Raw genomic sequence first — 16135 nt, forward strand, 5'->3', positions numbered from 1 at the left:
GTATTTTAGCTGCAATTCCCCCACCCCTTCCATTCCTTATTCATTTTTCCATTACCTGTGTTATGATCCCCTCCTCTTTATATATAATTATTGTAGACAGGCTAAATCTAGTTACCATATCTCTAAAATATGAGATGAAATATGATCGCATACTTTGAGTCCATTACTACAGCTTGTTAAGGTCTCTTGCCAAAGAGAACTCGTAATCCTGCATCCTTCGGTAGGATTATATGAGGATATGTGGTCAGCATGGATGAGTTGGATTAAATGGCCTGTTTCCGTCCTGTGCATCTCTATGACTATGACTATCGAATAAGGGCCAGGAGCAGGCAGGTGGGACTAGTTTAGTTGGCGATCACATACTGAACGGTCTGTTTCCAGGCTGTATGACTACACAGCCTCAAATGAATGGGGATCAATCCCAAAGAGATATTAAAGGTCTTGAGCACCACCTTAGGCACATGTGTGGACCCCTTCCAGATAACTGAGAGCAGTGGGGCACTGTGAAGTTCAGTACATCAGTTAGCCAGCAAGTTCTCTCCGGGAGACTTATCTCGAGAAAGGAAGCGGTTTCCTGTCCCATCAACTGGACTGTGGATCAGTTTGGAGCAGGTCCTATATCTCTGACAACATCGGACAGAGTTGAGAGTGTGGTGCTGGAAAAGCACAGCAGGTCAGGCAGCATCCAAGCAGCAGGAAAATTGATGTTTACGGCATAAACCCTTCATCAGCAATGAGGCTTGTGGGCCGGGAGGGCTGAGAGATAAATGAAATGGGGGGGGGGGGGGGGGTGGTGGTGTTGGGGAGAAGGTAGCTGAGAATGCGATAAGCAGATGAAGATGATTGGTCGGAGAGGAGGGTGGGGCGGATAGTTGGGAAAGGTGATGGACAGGTCAGGAGGGCGAGTGGAGACTTGGGGCTGTGATAAGGTGGGGGGGAAGAGGAGGAGGAGGAGGAGGAGGATACATGAGGAAACTTTTGAATTCCACATTGATCCCATGTGGTTGCAGGGTCCCAAGGTGGAATAAGAGGTGTTCTTCCTCCAGGCGTCAGGTGGTAAGGGTTTGGGATGGAGACAGCCCAGGACCTCAATGATCTTGATGGAATGGGAGGGGGAGTTGAAGTGTTCAGTCACAGGGCGGTGGGGTTTGTGGGTGTCCCAGAGTGGTTCTCGGAAACAGAGTGGACCTGAACTTATGGGAATTTATATTTGCCAGGATTTGGTGTTGGAGAGACTGTTAGGTCTGAAGGTTGATAAGTCTCCGGGACCTGATGGCCTGCATCCCAGGGTACTGAAGGACGTGGCTCAGGAAATCGTGGATGCGCTGGTGATTATTTTCCAGAGTTCAATAGAATCGGGGTTGGTTCCTGAGGATTGGAGGGCGGCTAATGTTGTGTCACTTTTTAAGAAGGGTGGGCGGGAGAAAGCAGGAAATTATAGACCAGTTAGTCTGACCTCAGTGGTGGGAAAGATGCTGGAGTCTATTATAAAGGATGAAATTACGGCACATCTGGATAATAGTAACAGGATAGGACAGAGTCAGCATGGATTTATGAAGGGGAAATCATGCTTGACTAATCTTCTTGAATTTTTTGAGGATGTAACTCGGAAGATGGACGAGGGAGATCCAGTGGATGTAGTGTACCTGGACTTTCAGAAAGCTTTTGATAAAGTCTCACACAAGAGGTTAGTGAGTAAATTTAGGGCGCACGGTATTGGGGGCAAAGTACTAGATTGGATAGAGAATTGGTTGGATAATAGTAACAAAGGGTAGTGATTAACGGCTCCATTTCGGAATGGCAGGCAGTGACCAGTGGGGTACCGCAGGGATCCGTGCTGGGACCGCAGCTTTTTACAATATATGTAAAATGATATAGAAGATGGTATCAGCAATAACATTAGCAAATTTGCTGATGATACAAAGCTGGGTGGTAGGGTGAAATGTGATGAGGATGTTAGGAGATTACAGGGTGACCTGGACAAGTTAGGTGAGTGGGCAGATGCATGGCAGATGTAGTTTAATGTGGATAAATGTCTGGTTATCCAATTTGGTGGCAAGAACAGGAAGGCAGATTACTACCTCAATGGTATCAAATTAGGTAAAGGGGCTGTTCAGAGAGATCTGGGTGTTCTTGTCCACCAGTCAATGAAGGCAAGCATGCAGGTACAGCAGGTAGTGAAGAAGGCTAATAGCATGCTGGCCTTCATAACAAGAGGAATTGAGTATAGAAGCAAAGAGGTGCTTCTGCAGCTGTACAGGGCCCTGGTGGGACCACACCTGGAGTACTGTGTACAGTTCTGGTCTCCAAATTTGAGGAAAGACATTCTGGCTATTGAGGGAGTGCAGCGTAGGTTCACGAGGTCAATTCCTGGAATGGCAGGATTGCCTTACACAGAAAGACTGAAGCAACTGGGCTTGTGTACCCTTGAATTTAGAAGACTGAGAGGGTATCTGATTGAAACGTATAGGATTATGAAAGGATTGGACACTCTGGCAGGAGGAAACATATTTCCGCTGATGGGGGAGTGCTGAACCAGAGGACACAACTTAAAAATATGGGGTAGACCATTTAGGACAGAGATGAGGAGAAACTACTTCACCCAGAGAGTGGTGGCTGTGTGGAATGCTCTGCCCCAGAGGGCAGTGGAGGCCCAGTCTCTGGATTCATTTAAGAAAGAATTGGATAGAGCTCTTAAAGATAGTGGAGTCAAGGGTTATGGAGATAAGGCTGGAACAGGATACTGATTGGGAATGATCAGCCATGATCATATTGAATGGCGGTGCAGGCTCGAAGGGCTGAATGGCCTACTCCTGCATCAATTGTCTATTGTCTAATCCACAAGTTGGCGTCCTGTCTCTCCGACGGAGAGAAGCCCACATTGGATGCAATGGATACAGTGGATGACACTGGTGGAGATCGAGGTAAATTTCTGTTGGATGTGGAAGGATCCTTTGGGGCCTTGGATGGAGGTGAGAGGAGTGGTATGAACACATGTTTTACACTTCCTGTGGTGGCAGGGAAGGGGCCGGGAGTGGGGTGTGGGCTGGTTGTGGGCGCATGGACCTGACGAGGGAGTCGCAGAGGAAATGGCCTCTCTGGAATGCTGGTAGGGGTGGGGAGAGAAAAATATACCTGGTGGTGGGGTCCGTTTGTAGGGAGCAGAGGCTGATGTGATGTATCCAGAGGTTGGTGGGGTGGAAGGTGAGGACGTTTGGGGGTGGGTTCTGTCCTTGTTCCATTGGGAGGGGTGGGGTTCAAGGGCGGTGTTGCAGGATGTGGAGGAGATGTGCTGGAGGGCATTGTCGACCACGTGGGAAGAGAAATTGCGAACTTGGAAGGAGGAGGAGGCCCTTTGGGATTTTCTCCGGTGGAATTGGTCATCCTGGGAACAGATATGGTGGAGGAATTGGGAATAAGGGATTGCGTTTTTACAGGGGGGGGGGGGAAGAGGTGTAATCTAGGTAGCTGTGGGAGTTGGTGGGCTTGTAGTAGATGTCCACGGTTAGTCGGTTGCCAGAGATGGAGAGGTCCTGGAAAGGGAGATGGTCCAGGTGAATTTGAGGTCAGGGTGAAAGGTGTTGATAAAGATGACGAACTGTTCAAACTCCTTATGAGAGCATGAAGTGGCACCAATATGGTCATCGATGTACTGGAGGAACAGGTGTAGATGAGGAAAATGGACTGTTCCACGTACCCGACAAAGAGGCAGGCATAGCTGGGTCCCATGTGGGTGCCCATGGCTACCCCTTTAGTTTGGTACATTGGTTTGGATGCCATCTGAGGTTTGAGCGGATCACTTCAGTGGGAACATGCAGTCCTGGGCTCAGTGAGCACCACTGCAAGCAAAGCTCACAGAATCCCTACAGGGAAACAGGCCCTTCAACCCAACAAGTCCACACTGACCCTCTGAAGAGTAACCCACCCAGACCCATTCCCCTACCCCATTAGTCTACATTACCCCCTAAACAATACACTGCACCGACACATCCCTGAACACTCTGGGACAATTTAGCTTGGCTAATTCACTTGCTCATGTTTGGATTGTAGGAGCACCCAGAGGAAACCCTTGCAGACATGGGGGGAGAATGTGCAAACTCCACAAAGACAGTCACCCTGAGGGTGGAATCGAACCCCGGTCCCTGACGATGTGACACAGTGGCACTAATCACTGAGTTACTGTGCCGCCCGTTCGTCAACCTGGGGTTGGGGGAAGATGGGAGGGGTGTGGGGGTGCTGTCTCGCAGAAAACAAAGCCTGACGCTCCCCCTGCACCCACTGCCAGAACGGGCAGGAGGTTCAGTCCTGGGGGTGACCCACATCAGTGTCGCCGGCGGAATCTGCTGCTGCCCCCTCTGGTGTCTCTGCAAGTTATTGGACAACGTGAACCTCCACCTGCACTTGGGGCAGGCAAACGTTCTCTCCCCAGTGTGGACCCGCTGGTGCCTCAGCAGGTTGGAGGAGAGTTTAAAGCCCTTCCCACACTCAGGGCAGGGGAATGGCCTCTCCCCGGTGTGGACCCGCTGGTGGGTCAGCAGGTGGGAGGAGCGGATAAAGGTCTTTCCACACTCAGGGCAGGAGAACGGCCTCTCCCCGGTGTGGACCCGCTGGTGCCTCAGCAGGGCAGAGGAATTACCAAAGGCCTTCCCACACTCAGAATAGCTGAAGGGCCTCTCCCCAGTGTGGACCCACCGGTGGGTCAGCAGGTTGGAGGATTTGCTGAAGGCCTTCCCGCACTCAGGGCAGGGGAAGGATCTCACCCCAGAGTGGACCTGCTGGTGGGCCACGAGGGTAGAGGCCTGGGCAAAGCTCTTCTCACACTTGGGGCAGGAGAACAGACTCTCCACTGTGTGGACCCACAAGTGGGCCATCAGGTTGGAGGAGCTGGTAAACCCCTTCCCACACTCGGGGCAGGGGAATGGCCTCTCCCTGGTGTGACTGCGCCAATGAGTCTCCAGGGCAGACGGGAAACTGAAGCCTTTCCCACAGTGGCCACACTTCCACGGTTTCTCCATGGGGCAGGATTCCTCAGGTTTCTCCATGGCTGAAGCTTCAGCCGCACACAAACGTGTGTACAGCCCCTCCCCGGTGTGAATTCCTCTTTCCAGGCCGTATAACTGTTTCTGGCTCCACACTCAGTGCACTGCAACAGTAGGGTCTCTCATCCAGTCCCACTGATGTTGAAAACATTATGAAATAGGAACCAAAAAGCATTGCTCCATCTCACAGAATCATAGTTGAAAATCTTTGCTGTCCCGATGGATTGAGTGACTGTCAGACATTGATGTGAAAATGATGACTGCAGATGCTGGAGATCAGAGTCGAAAAGTGTAGTGCTGGAAAAACACAGCAGGTCAGGCAGCATCCAAGGAGCAGGAGAGTCAAGCATAAGCTGTTGATTTTGAAACTTCCATCTTCAGATAGTCTGTAAAAAGAGATTACAAAAGTCATCATTGTCAATCCGGGGGGAGGTGGAGTCGGAATGAGACAACAAGGTATTGACACCGACACCAGAAAGAAACTGAACATAGAGACGTGGCAAACGTTAGTGGCAAGCCAGAGTCAGAGAGAGACACAGCACAGAAACAGGCCATTTGGTCCAACTCATCCATGTCGACCAGATATCCAAAATTAATCTAGTTCCATTTGCCAGCATTTGGCCAATAACCCTCTAAACCCCTCCTATTCATATACCTATCCAGATGCCTCTCCCACATCTGACAGGAAGAGCATATCACTCTCATAAAGGCCACCTTTGCTCCTTCACAATCTACAGACCCAGAAAATAGCACCGTCTTTTTGCTCTAAAAATGTGCTCTGGGCTAACACAGTACTTGTGGTTTATATTATCAAAATTTAATCAAGAGACAGATGTCAGTAAAACATATAATCAAGAAAGAATCCACTCCATTCACGACTGCAGACTTACAGCTAAGTTACACATTAAAGACTATACACTTCTCTGTTCCTGTTCTGTGAGCTCCCCCACACAGGTTCCTCCATGGTCAGCTGTGAAGTTTGCTGTTCATTATCCTTTCCCAGATGCACTGCAATGTCCAGTAACTGTGCAGATTCCTGCAGTGTAAGTTTCTTTTTCTCTCTCCCTCATTTTGGACTCCTATCCTTGCCCCTTATAAACCTCTATAAGGTCATCTCTCAGCCTCCTACGCTCCAGGGAAAACAGCCGCAGTCTTTTCAGCCTCACCCTATAACTCAAACCCTCCAACTCTGGCAACAGCTTTGTAAATCATTTCCAAACTCTTTTAAAGTTTCACAACATCTTTCTAACATAGGAGACCAGAACTGAATGCAGTATTCCAAAAGTGGCCTAACTAATGTCATGTACAGCCATAACATGACTCCCAACTCCTGTACTCAATGCTCTGCTCAATAAAGGCAAGCGCCACCAAACGCTTTCTTCACTACCGTGTCTACCTGTGACTGCACTTTCACAGAACTACAAATCTGCACTCCATGGTCTCTTGATGCAGGAACACTCTCCACGGCCTTACCATTAAGTGTGTAAATCCTGCCTTGATGTGCCTTCCCAAAATGCAACACCTCACATTTATCTAAATGAAACTTTATCTGACACTCCTCGGCCCATCAGCCCATCCATTCAATTCTAATTTAGATTGAACTTTCTTTTCCTCTCTTATTTCCTAAAGGCTGAACATCTCCATCCCCACATTCTCCCTCCATTCTCACTTTGCTGAATCTAATCCATGCTGTACATCATCCTGAAGGGTCTGGTTTACACTGATTTACAGCCCACGCTAGGGGGATCTAATTGAAACATACAGAATACTGATTGGCCTGGACAGGGGTAGATGTTGGGAAGATGTTTACATTGGGAGGAGACACTAGGTTCCAAGGGCACAGCCTTAGAGTAAAGGGAAGACCTTTTAGAACACAGATAAAGGTGAAACCTTTGTAGCCAGACAGTGCGAAACCTATGGAATTCATTGCCACAGAGACTGTGTTGGGCAAGTCACTGAGTATATTCAAGACAGAGATAAATAGGTTCTTGTGTATCAAAGATATTGAGTGTTGTGGGGAGAAAGCAAGAGAATGGGATTGAGAAACTTGTCAGCCATGATTGAATGGTGGAGCAGACCTGATTGGCTGAATGGCCTAATTTCTGCTCCTCGGTCTTATGGTCTCTTGCTGTCCTGGACATAGTGAGAGAGAACTGGGAGCAGGAGTAGGCCATTTGGTCTTTCAAGTCTGCACCAACATTGAACAGATCTGCACCAACATTGAACTGGATATGAATATACCTACATCTTGGTGGATAGGCTGGGACCTTTTTCACTGGAGCATAGGAGTTTGAGAGGTGATCTTATCAAGCTTTATAAAGTCATGAGGGGTATAGATGAGGTGAATGATGGGTTTCCTTTCCTGAGAGTGGGGGTTTCAAGGTTAGGGAGCAAATTTTGAAGGTGAGTGGAGAAAGATTTTAAAAAGACAGGAGGGACACCTTTATTTTCCCTTAGAGAATGGTTCGTATGTGGAATGAATGTCCAGAGGAAGCGGGGATGCAGGTACAATTACAACGTTTAAAAGACATTTGGATAAGGACATGAATGGGAAAGGTTTGGAGGTGTTATGGACGAGGCCAGACCACTCAAAACATTCTTAAGCAGGCAGCGCAGACCATAACTTTGCGATTTGTTTCAGTAAGTGCACAGTGAAAATTACCCAAGGTTAGCTAGGTTGACTACCAGGATTTAAAACAGATAAATGTATTCACAAGAATACAGAATGAAACACAAAGAACAGAATATAGAATACTCACAGAACTCAGTCTATCTAAACTAGACTTAATTATGCTGTTCCAAATGTACACAACAGTCCCAATAAACAAACCCCTTAAACATACAGTAAAACTGAAACAGAGGCTGACAGGTCGAAGTTAGAAGGGCAGAACGAGAGTGAGTTTGACAACCTTTCTCCACAGTCCACTGCTGAACTCACTCAAACAAGGCCTCAGCTTTCACAACAGATCACTCGTCTTTCATTATGCAGGTCACTTCGAAACCATAATAGCTTGCGCCTGAAGTCTCATCTGTTGACATGTAAACAAAAAAGCCGACCAATACCCTTTTCATTTCTGTACTAAACCATCCACTTTGGAGTCCGTGGCTGTTTTACCACCCCTCTGAAAAAAAACCAAGGACACTGTGTCCTTGAGAAGAAGGACCAGCTTTTAGAAAAAGGATCAGCTTTGTGACAGAGGGATATGGGCCAAACACTGGCAGATGGGATTAGTTTAGTATGTGAACAGAGCATGGACTAGTTGGACTGAAGGGTCTATTTCTGTGCTGTATGATGCTGTAATGGTCTCAAAACCATTTTCTTGCCTTCCCCTATAACCATCCACTTCTTTGTTGTTCAAAAGTCAGATGACCTCAGCCTTGAATATATTCAATGACCCCCCCCTCCGCCCAATTTCAGGAAGTCAACCCCATTTTTGAACTCAATTCCTAATGCTTTGCTGACTGCTTGCTGCACCTGTCTGACAACTGGTGCAGAAGGACGCTGAGGTCTCTTTGTACATCCACATATCATTCCTGATGAAGGGTTCATGCCCAAAACATCGACACTCTGCTCCTCGGATGCTGCCTGACCTACAGTGTTTTTCAAGCACCACACTTGACTCTGATCTCCAGCATCTGCAGTCCTCACTTTCTCCAATACCAATAGATTATCATTTCAACCATGCACCTCCTTTCTGCCTTTTTTTAAAGCACTAGGCTTTAACTTTACATTGTGGTATTGCATTTGCTGTGCGTTTGCCAATTGAGACACAGACGTGGACCAACTTTTCCAGAGTCTGTCCCCTCCCTGGATTCACTCCCTTTCCCTTCAGTTCGTGCAAGTCAGCAACTGAATCCCAGAACAAAAAAGAAATGAAAAAGTGGGTGAGAAAAGAAAAAGAGTGCCGTACCCACAGATGTTCGACAAAGTTGCAGTCTGGGGTGAAGCTCAATCTTCACTCAAAGGGAGAGAGGAACAACCGCAGCTTGAGAAACTCACAGCCCAACTTCCGCATTCAGACAAAGGGGCTGTTCTGAATGGCAGGAGGACCAGGCTCCTTCTGGTCCTCCGGGTCTCACCATTGGTCCTTCAGAAGGAAGTCAAGCGCTGTTTCCGCGGACAGCGACGAGCATGCTCAGTGCTTTTGCTGACACCGCAGTTCATGCGCAGTTGTTGCTGACACCGCAGTACATGCGCAGTTGTCGCTGACACCGAGAAGCATGCGCACTATGCTCTGTGGAAGTGCTGGCGTTCATGACAGATTTTAAGCGTCCAAATGTCAATAGGAGAAAAAAAGCTGCAGCCATAATTTTATTTTTCCCTGTGGCTCGACATTTTATTCCTTTTGAATTTCGTTCGGCTTTGTATGTCTTTTCCCCAGGGTAGAGGAAGTCCAAATCTAGACGACATAGGTTAAGGGTGAGAGGGGAAAGATTTAAAACGGTCCGAAGGGGTAACTTTCATGTAGAGTGTGGTGTGTGTATGGAATGAGCTGCCCAGAGGAAGTGGTGGCGGCTGGTACAATTACAACATTTGAAAGGCATCAGGGTCAGGATGGGTATCTGAATAGGAAGGTGTGAGAGAGATATGGGCGAAATGCTGTCAAATGGGTCACTAGATCAATTTTGGAGATCTGGAGGGGATGGGCGAGTTGGACTGAAGGATCTGTTTCTGTGCTGTATGACTCTATGTGTCTATTTCAATGCAAGTTTCAGAAACATGACTGCAGCTTTTTTAAAAATAAATTAATATGCTTTTAGATGTTAACATTGTTTCTGAATATATCATTTTAGCTGTTCTTAATTTTAAAGATCAGCCATTTCTTGCGCACCCCTGTCTTCCAGGTAGAGTCATCACTATCGATTCTCTCTCTTTCCTGAGAAAGAGATACAGCAATCAAAGAGGGCACGAGAAAGTATGGTAGAAGGGAGGGAGAATGGACAGGGGAGTGGGGGTAGAGAGAGGGAGAAAATGACAGGGGACAGAGGGTGGGGTGCAGAAAATGAGGGGAAGAGAGAGAAGAAGGCTGAGCACAGAGAATTGGTGGGTGCAGAGTGTGAGGAGAGAGAGTGGACAGGGACCAAATGGTTGGGGGACTAACAGCACAAATCCCACCTTCCTCAGGACTGGTGTCAGTGTTTCGTGAATTGGAACCCACTCCACCCACAGCAGACCTGAGGCAATTGTTTCTCAATAGATGCTTGGCAAATGCAGTAGAATCATATAATCCCGCTAGGCCATTTGGCCCATAAAATTCAGACTGACCTTCCAAACAGTATCCCATTCAGACCCACCCGTTTTTCCTGCAGTTCCCCATGGTTAACCGACCCTCGGTTGCACATATGTGGACACTTTAGCACGGTCGATCCACCCTGAACTGCACCCAGAGTTAACTCATGCAGACAGAAGGGTGAGAACGTGTTAAAGTCCACACAGACAGCTGCTCAAGAGTGGGACTGAACCCAGGTCCCTGACATTGTGAGTCAGTGGTACGAACCACTGAGCCACCGTGCTGCTCAGAGCTTTAATCTTCTGCTTTGTCCTAGTAGTTTCGAACTTCTCATGTGCCCTCAGCAGAGGCTCTCTCCTCCTGACATTGTTGGATCGCACCCACTGCAACCTTCTCCAGCCCTGAGCACATCGGTTCCTGAATCCTGGCACCAAACAGACACCAATGCCATCTGTGCTCCTGCTGACAACTGCAGAGAAGGGAGACCATCCCTGTCACTGTTCTGTCCCTTACCACCACCTCCCCCTCCCCAATGTTGTTTTACTCCCACTGCCCAACCAGTTAGCTCCTCCCACCTGCAGCCCTCTCTCAGATCCCCTTTACCTGCCAGACCTGCACTTACACCATCCTGACCCTGTCCACTGATGCAAACAAAAGGCTCTCTCCAGAAGGGAATGACAATCTCCCAGAATAAGGTGCCTGGTTAACTTTCCCACTTTACCCTCAACATGTCTGCAGCCTGGCTTCCAGCTCCATCTCTCTGAACGAATGTCCTCCAGGCTGTGTTTGCCCTGGATCACAGCATCCAGAGCCTCCCACCTTCTGCAAATTGAAAGACAAGCCCCACCCTGCCCTCTCCAATGTGTGTTGTATAACTGATAGCCAAGGATGGAACCCATGAGGATGGCCTCAACACGGACCTTGGTTTCATGTCACATTACAAGTGACCCCACTCACACAGACTTGTACCCATTACGCACACACGTTACCAAGCATGGTCAAATGCAAACACATGCTTTTATGCACAAACACACACGCTCGCATGCGTGCACACACATCAGTTTAGGGGGTGAAATTGTAATTGCAGAATTTTATTTGCAGATATATTATATTTTGCTCAAAAAGCACACAATCTTCAGGCAGTCAATCCATGTGACATGTTATAAATCCCTACTTTGTAAACAGAACCAATCTGACTCAAGGTTGGGTTGCAGACAGACTCTAACATGAGTGAATCAGAGGGTTTTCTTTCCCCAGAAAATGATTTCATCATTAGATTCTGAACTCCAGATTTCTGACTGAATTCCAATTCCGCCATCTGCTGTGGCGGGATTCAAACCCAGGAGTCCCAAGGAGTCCCCAGAACTGGGTTGATAGTCCAGTCGATAATGGCACTCGGCCCTTATTCCTTCAATCACCCTGTGATGGCACATGAACTCACTGGTGCCTCCGCAGGTGGGAGGAGGGGGTGATGCCCTTCCCGCACTGAGAGCAGGTGAGCATGCTGTGCCTGGTGTGGACCTGCTCGTGCGTCTGCAGGCTGGAAGAATTGATGAATCCCCTCCTGTGCCTGGAGCAGGTGATTAGCCATTCCCTGTTGTGGACTCGCTGGTGAACTTCGAAAATCTCAAAACATATAATCAAGAAAGAACCCACTCCATTCACTACTGCAGACTTACGGCAAGGTTACACGTTAAAAACTCTGCAGTAATCTGTTCCTGTGCTGTGAGCTCTCCTACACATGTTCCTCCAAGATCAGCTGTGAATTTTGCTGTTTGTTAATTTTTCCAAGATGTCCAGAGATACATGATTTCAAACAGCAAAGGCAGTTACTATGCAGATTCACTGCTGTATCCGTTAGTAGTATACGTTTCTTTCTCTCTCTCTCTCTCCCTTACAGACCATGTGCTTGCTGCCTTTGGCTGTCTTTCTCCATTTTGAAATTGCTGTTGTCTTGAGTTTTTTACTCTAAAGTTCCAAAGCAATGCATCAGTATATAAAACATTAATTGCTGCTTCTGGAATTCAAGGAAATCGCCTCCAACACTGAAAATACCTCAAAAAAGGAGCAGCTCTTACAGCCACAAATTTTCCAGTCCTCGGTGTTCTTGGTGAACCTTCCCATCTCCCAGGTTACAGTTATTCAAATAATTTGCTTTTCTATTTTTGCTAGAAAAGTGGATAACCTCACGTTTAACCACACTAACTGCATCTGACATACATTTGCCCACTCACTCAGACTGTCCAAATAACATTGTATCCTCCTCACAGCTCACCCTTCCACCCAGCTTCATGTCATCTGCAATTTGTGACATATTCCAATTAGTTCCGTCATCTAAATCATTGACACATACTGTGAATACCTGGGGTCCTAGTCCCAATCCCTTCAGTTATAAAACATCGATCTGTCTGACCATACAAAATAGCAGATGTTAGCTTGTCGTTCACAACTGACGAAGACCTGATAAGCAATTATGAACCACTGAATTACTAAATCACAGAAGCAGGCCATTCAGCCCATCGTGTCCATGCAGCTCTCTAAATGAGCTTTCTGATGTTGTGCCATTTTCCTGACGTTTCCTTGGAAAATGGTAAATTGCTTGTCATTAAATAATTTTCCAATCCTCTTACCTGAATCTGCTTCAACCACTGTTCCATGCGATGTCTTCCAGATATATTTACTCACTGTGTGAAATTTCTTTCTCACATCACATTTTCTTCCTTGTAATGGATTTGAAATCTGCATTCTTATTCTCAATGCTTTTACCATGGTGAACAGTTTTTCACTGTCTTTTCTGGGTATGATATTTCTCATAATTTTCAAAACTTATTTTGAATCTGACTTCAGAGATTAGTCCATGAGGCCAAGCCTCATCAACAACACAGAAACAACCGAGCATCTAAAGGGACGGCCCCTCAGTCATCACTGTGAGCCCCATAGCAACCATTATTACCTGGGCGGGCATGCATTCCAAACTTGGTCTCTCAACATCACTAATGTTGGCCCACAGTTTGGAAAACTGTGATTCTCGCTACGACTATAAAAAATGATTTTTTTTAAAGCGGTTGTTGCTGAGAAGTTTAATCCTTTCTGTCCAGTAGGAAGTCAATGCTGTGTTTGAGTTTGAATGACTCAGTGAATCCCTTCCCACATGTGGAGCAAGTGGATCACCACTCCCCCTGTGCCTGTGGGGATTACATTCCAGGTCAAACCGGGAATTGGATCTCTTCCTACAGCCTGAACATACTTCTGGTAACACTCCAGGGGGACTGTGCTTGTGTGGCACAGCTCAGTGCATTGGCTGGCTTCGTCCTGCTCCTCAGATGCTGCTGACCTGCTGTGCTTTTCCAGCACCACTCTAATCTAGATTCTGGTTTCCAGCATCTGCAGTCCTTGTTTTTACACAGTACATAAAGGTGCCATTCACACGTTCATGTCTATAATAGTTCCTGAAACATCCACCTATTCTCCACCCCTATCCCCATCATCTTGCAACTGTCCAGCATCCTCGGCAGTGTAGTGGTTAGTATCCCCATCTGTGACTCAGGAGACTGGGGGTGCAATTCCCCGATGGGGAGGATTTGATATTTTTCTGGATGTCATGTCGCACAGAGGTAACGACCCTAACCCTGGATCGGGTTCAAGTCTTGCCTGCTCCAGAGTTCAAAGGTTCACAAATATAGGAGCAGAATTAGGCCATTCAGCCCATCAAGTCTGCTGCGCCATTCGATCAAGACTGCTCATCACCCCCATTTTCCTGCCTTGTCCCTTGAAAGGGTTCAGAAAAGACTTACACTGATGTTTCCAGAGTTGGAGCATTTGGGAGAGCCTTAATAGGCAGGAGCTGTTTTCCCTGGAGGTTCAGAGGGTGAGGGGTGACCTTATGGAGGTTTAGAAAAACAATGACGGGCATGGATAAGATAAACAGACAAGCTCTTTTCGATGGGGTGGGGGAGTCCAGAACACGTCGGCATAGATTTAGGGTGAGAGGGGAAAGACGTAAAAGGGACCTAAGGGCCAACTTTTTCATGTAGAGGGTGTGCTTGTATGAAATGAGCTGCCAGAGGAAGTGGTGGAGGCTGGTACAATTACAGTATTTAACGGGCATCTGGATGGGTAGATGAATAGGAAGGGTTTAGAGGGATATGAGTCCAGTGCTGGCAAATGGGACTAGATTAGGTTAGGATATCTTTTGACTTGGTCAAGTTGGACTGAAGATCTGTTTCATCTCTATGACTCTATAACAAACGTTCAACGAACTGGTCTGCAATTTCCCACATATGGCCTCCCTCCCATTCTGAATACAGGTGTTACATTAGCATTTTTCCAATCCCATGGAACCGTAAGGTCATACGACACAGGAGCAGAAATTAGGCCATTCAGTCCATCGAGTCTGCTCCACCATTCAATCATGGCTGAGATATTTCTCAACTCCATTCTCCAGCTTTCTTCCCATAACCTTTGATCCCCTTGACAATCAGGAACATATATATATATATATATATATATATATATCAGTCTTAAATAAACGCAATGAAACTTTCCCATGTTAAGAGATTTTTGGAATATTGTAATTCATGAGTTCACTATCTCCGCTGCCACTTCCTTCAGGACCCAGGGTGTAGGCCATCAGCATCAGTGGGCTTGTCTGTCCTCAATCCAAATAGTTTCCTGTGTACCTTTACCCTCACAATGTTGATTGTTTAAGATCTACCCTTTCTATAGCCCCTGACTTGCCAATTCTAATAGGAATAGTTCTGTTGTCTGCCAACATAAAAACTGAGATCATCTCTGCCACTTCAATGTTCCCCCATGAACTCACAGTTTTCATCTTCCAAGGTACCACACTTAGCTCAGCGACTCTGTTCCCCTTAGCATACCAACAGGTCTCTTTTGTAAGTTAACTTACCTATATTTATTTATATTTTTTAATATCCCTTTGTTTATGTTTGAAACTTTCCTAAAGTTTGACCCTTCCAGAGGTCACAAACCTGGGCCACGCCCCTTGTGAGCTGGCGCATGTGCAGTGCAGGTCCTGCAGCAGGACTGAGGCGGTGTTACTGAGTGTGGGAGGAGAATGGTGTCGGTGGCTGAAGGAATAAGAACCGCTGGAAAAGCTGAGCAGGTCCGGCAGCTCGTGCCGAGAGAAATCATTTCGGGTCCCGGTGATCCTCCTTCAGAACAGGACCAGGTTTCAGAAACATCCCGGGGAGGTCGCCAGGCCCGAGCGCCAAGACCTGGCTCCTGCCCCCGGGGAGAGGAGACAGTGAGACAGGGTAGGATTGGGAACCGCGGGAGGAGGGAGACTGGGGAGTTTATAAACTCCTAGGGGGAGGCCTGAGGCCTCCAATAAAATCACCACAGGCCCAGTGTTTACTTCACCGGCGAAGGAGCTCTCGGGTTGCCCGGGCAACCGGCCGCCATCTTTGTGAGGGTAAGGCGCATGTTGTCTTGGGGCGGGGAGCGCGGGCGGCCATCTTGGTGAGGGCACCATGAACTGTCATTTCTGGGAGAGAATTCCAACCTCGTGGTAACCTCGGCCTTGGCCGAGCTTAATTCCCCAGACTGTCCAGCGATGTGCAGGTTAGGGGGGGTTCAGCCATGCTAAATTACTGATAATGCCCAAGGATGTTCTTGTTAGTGTATGTTGACCATGCTAATTTACCCCCAGTGTCCAGAGATGTGCAGGTTAGAGTGGATTGGCCGAGGTAAGTTTATCCATAGTGTTCGGGGTTCTGCAGGTTAGGGTGAAGGTCTGGACCCCCTCAATCGGCTCTCTCGATCCGAGATCGGTCAAAAGAATCACCAGGAGGACGGTCTATTTAAAGCAAGGTTATCAGCTTAATGACATAAGGCAGCCTAGCA

General features: G+C 47.4%; 1 protein-coding gene across 2 annotated transcripts in view; it reads right to left on the reverse strand.

Annotated features, from left to right (window-relative positions):
* Positions 1 to 808: 808 nt before the first annotated feature.
* The window catches only part of LOC140460630 (uncharacterized), a 569010-nt gene continuing 553683 nt past the window's right edge, over positions 809 to 16135 (reverse strand). Inside the window, exons 1-2 of one of the 2 annotated variants that reach the window (XM_072555240.1) lie at positions 8951 to 9047; positions 809 to 5425 (exon numbers count right to left, since the gene is read on the reverse strand). In XM_072555240.1, the coding sequence (XP_072411341.1) occupies positions 4026 to 5042 (1017 nt within the window). In that variant the 5' untranslated portion in view covers positions 5043 to 5425; positions 8951 to 9047 and the 3' untranslated portion in view covers positions 809 to 4025. Of the gene's footprint in view, positions 5426 to 8950; positions 9048 to 16135 lie in introns of those variants that run through there. The other variant, XM_072555241.1, reaches the window with a different exon arrangement.

The sequence above is a fragment of the Chiloscyllium punctatum genome, chromosome 36, assembly GCF_047496795.1.
Source record: "Chiloscyllium punctatum isolate Juve2018m chromosome 36, sChiPun1.3, whole genome shotgun sequence".
Taxonomy (NCBI): Eukaryota; Metazoa; Chordata; class Chondrichthyes; order Orectolobiformes; family Hemiscylliidae; genus Chiloscyllium; species Chiloscyllium punctatum.